This window comes from Crocuta crocuta, unplaced genomic scaffold (genome assembly GCF_008692635.1).
Source record: "Crocuta crocuta isolate KB4526 unplaced genomic scaffold, BGI_CrCroc_1.0 scaffold274, whole genome shotgun sequence".
NCBI classification, from domain to species: domain Eukaryota; kingdom Metazoa; phylum Chordata; class Mammalia; order Carnivora; family Hyaenidae; genus Crocuta; species Crocuta crocuta.
The window spans coordinates 1,606,914-1,609,627 of NW_027530222.1; the positions used below are offsets into that span (position 1 = coordinate 1,606,914).

At 45.8% G+C, this 2,714-nt stretch overlaps 1 protein-coding gene across 5 annotated transcripts in view; it reads left to right on the forward strand.

The window, feature by feature from the left end:
- Positions 1 to 2,109, forward strand: part of NTNG1 (netrin G1) — a 312,855-nt gene extending 310,746 nt beyond the window's left edge. For all 5 annotated transcript variants that reach the window (XM_077765548.1, XM_077765550.1, XM_077765551.1 and 2 more), the window contains one exon: positions 14 to 2,109. In XM_077765548.1, the coding sequence (XP_077621674.1) occupies positions 14 to 243 (230 nt within the window). In that variant the 3' untranslated portion in view covers positions 244 to 2,109. The remainder of the gene's footprint in view (positions 1 to 13) is intronic.
- Positions 2,110 to 2,714: the final 605 nt, after the last annotated feature.

Genomic DNA, 2,714 nt, shown 5'->3' on the forward strand with positions numbered 1-2,714 from the left:
CCTCGTTCTGCAGCGAATGTCTGCGACAACGAGCTCCTGCACTGCCAGAATGGAGGGACGTGCCACAACAACGTGCGCTGCCTGTGCCCGGCCGCTTACACGGGCATCCTGTGCGAGAAGCTGCGGTGCGAGGAGGCGGGCAGCTGCGGCTCCGACTCGGGCCAGGGGGCGCCCCCTCCCGGCTCCCCCGCGCTGCTGCTGCTGGCCGCGCTGCTGGGCACAGCCAGCCCCCTGCTGTTCTAGGCGGGCCACCCACCAGCCACCAGCCAGGTCGGGGGCGCGCGTGTCCCCGCCCGGGGAGGGGGAGCCAACGCAACGCGAGCATTCGCTGCTAACATAGGAAACACACACTCAGACACCCCCACTCCAACACCGTGTACAAACTAAGGCCTAACTGAACTAAGCCATATTTATCAGCCGTGGACAGCACAGCCCGAGTCAAGACTGTTAATTTCTGACTCCAGAGGAGTTGGCAGCTGTTGATTTTACCACCGCAAATCACACGGCCAGCTGCAGAGCATATTGCCCATCGGAAAGGCTGCGACAGCCCCCGAAACAGGAAGGACAGCAAACAAGTCAAGCAACCTAAAAACAGTCGCTACTCTCCCGCGGGGTGCCCCAGCACCACTGGCCCGGTGTGTGGACCAACCAAATAGAAGCATTCTTTGCTGGCAGTGCACTGTGGGTATAAGGAAATCTGTTACAAGCTGCCATATTGGCCTGCTTCGGTCCCTGAACCCCTTCCTTCCAACCTGTGCTTTAGTGAACGTTGCTCTGTAACCCTTGTTGGTTGAAAGATTTCTTTGTCTGATTGTTAGTAATGCACATGTGTAACAGCCCCCTCCAAACGCTCAAGCCAGTCATACCCCGTATATCTTAGCAGCACTGAGGCATCCCGGTGCGAGCACACATCCACTGTCCAAGAGTGGCTATAGGAAAAAAAAAAAAAAAGTGTATCTATCCTTTTGTATTCAAATGAAGTTATTTTTCTTGAAATACTGTAATATGTAGATTTTTTGTATTCTTGCCAATTTGTGTTACCAGACAATCTGTTGATGTATCTGATTCGAATCAGCAAAGACTGACATTTTATTTTGTCTTCTTCCGTTCTGTTTCGTTTCATTGTGCAGAGATTTCTCTGTAAGGGCAACGAACGTGCTGGCATCAAAGAATATCAGTTTACATATAATAACAAGTGTAATAAGATTCCACCAAAGGACATACTAAGTGTTTTCTTGTTGCTTTAACACTGGAAGATTTAAAGAATAAAAATTCCTGCATAAATGATTTCAGGAATTTGTATTGCAATTTCTTAAGATGAACGGAGCAGCCAGCGAGCAGTTCCACACTCACTTTACTGGTTTCTCTGTGGACTGAATACATTCAGCTGACGAATTTAGTACCCAGGAAGATGGATTGATGTTCACTAGCTTGGACAACTTCTGCAAAATATGAGACTACTTCCACTTGGGAAAAATTATAACAGCAAAAAAAAAATTCTAAATGATTGCCAAGATTATGCCAAAGCCTGTTGGCAAAGTACTAAGAGACTTTGATTTTTAAGTCATGCTATTTTCACAGATTGATGTGATCGTGTGACTCTAGGGATGCTGATCTATGTATCTTTGCAAAGTACAGTGTTTACATGGAGTATCATGAGAGGCAACCTGGAGAACCAGGAAATTCGCAGGGAAATTGAGTGATTAGCAATTTGAATATATTCAGACTTAGTATTTAGAAGAAATATCAAAATATACAGCAGCAAGTAGACATGACTGCTGTTCCTGAGAATAAAGTTTGTTTTAAGTACCACCCAAGGTGTAATAAATTGTTTCTGCCTTTTATCAGGCCAGTTGCTGTGCAAGACAGGAAGGGGAGGAGGGTGCGGGAACCCTCGCGAAGTGTCATAGCGGCTCGAAGGGGGTGTGTTCCGTTTCCGGCACACGGTTGTCTGAAAGGTTACAAGTGTGTTAGCAGCAGCATCTCCTGGAATCAAAAACAATTTTCCGCCCAAGCCGGAGTCTTCTGGACAATGAAGTCCACCCTGACTCGGCAGAGCAATAATCCACGAGAGTGTTAGATTAGAAGCCTGCTTCATGTCTGAATTCTTCACCCTGCCATGGGGGCGGGGCGGGGGGGGTGTCTTCTGATAAATAACCTGGGTCGGAACTAGACGAAGGAACATCAGGTCTTACTAGTTTCGTTCCCAGAAAAGCCAATTCAAAAAAGGCAATAAAGGGTAAACAGGTAATGCCTGTGCTGCCTGCCACCCCACGTCTAAGTCGATTGGATGTTTGTTATTCAAGCCAACAGTCTCTTTTGATGTAAGAAATAAGGAAAGATGGAAATAAATTCGAGCTCGGGCTTAGCGCCAGAGTGTCCAACCAGAAATTGGAGATTTACATTAGAAGCATAAACAGCAAATTATATTTCCGACTCACCAAAGAATACACATGAAAATGCTGATAACATACAGAGTTTGAGATTACTTATAATGAGGTGGATGCCTCATATTAAAATTGGAATTTAGGTTGTCTTATAGTTTATTAGCACAAACCAAAGGCAGACTGTGTTATTTCTAGCAACGATGCACTTTATCATTATCCACTCATGGCTTTGTCACACAGCTCAGGAATCAGACTCCGCACATTTCAATACATGGGATTCCAAAAGCTAATTCTAAAATTTAATGAAGGCTTGCTCTAAATCAGTTC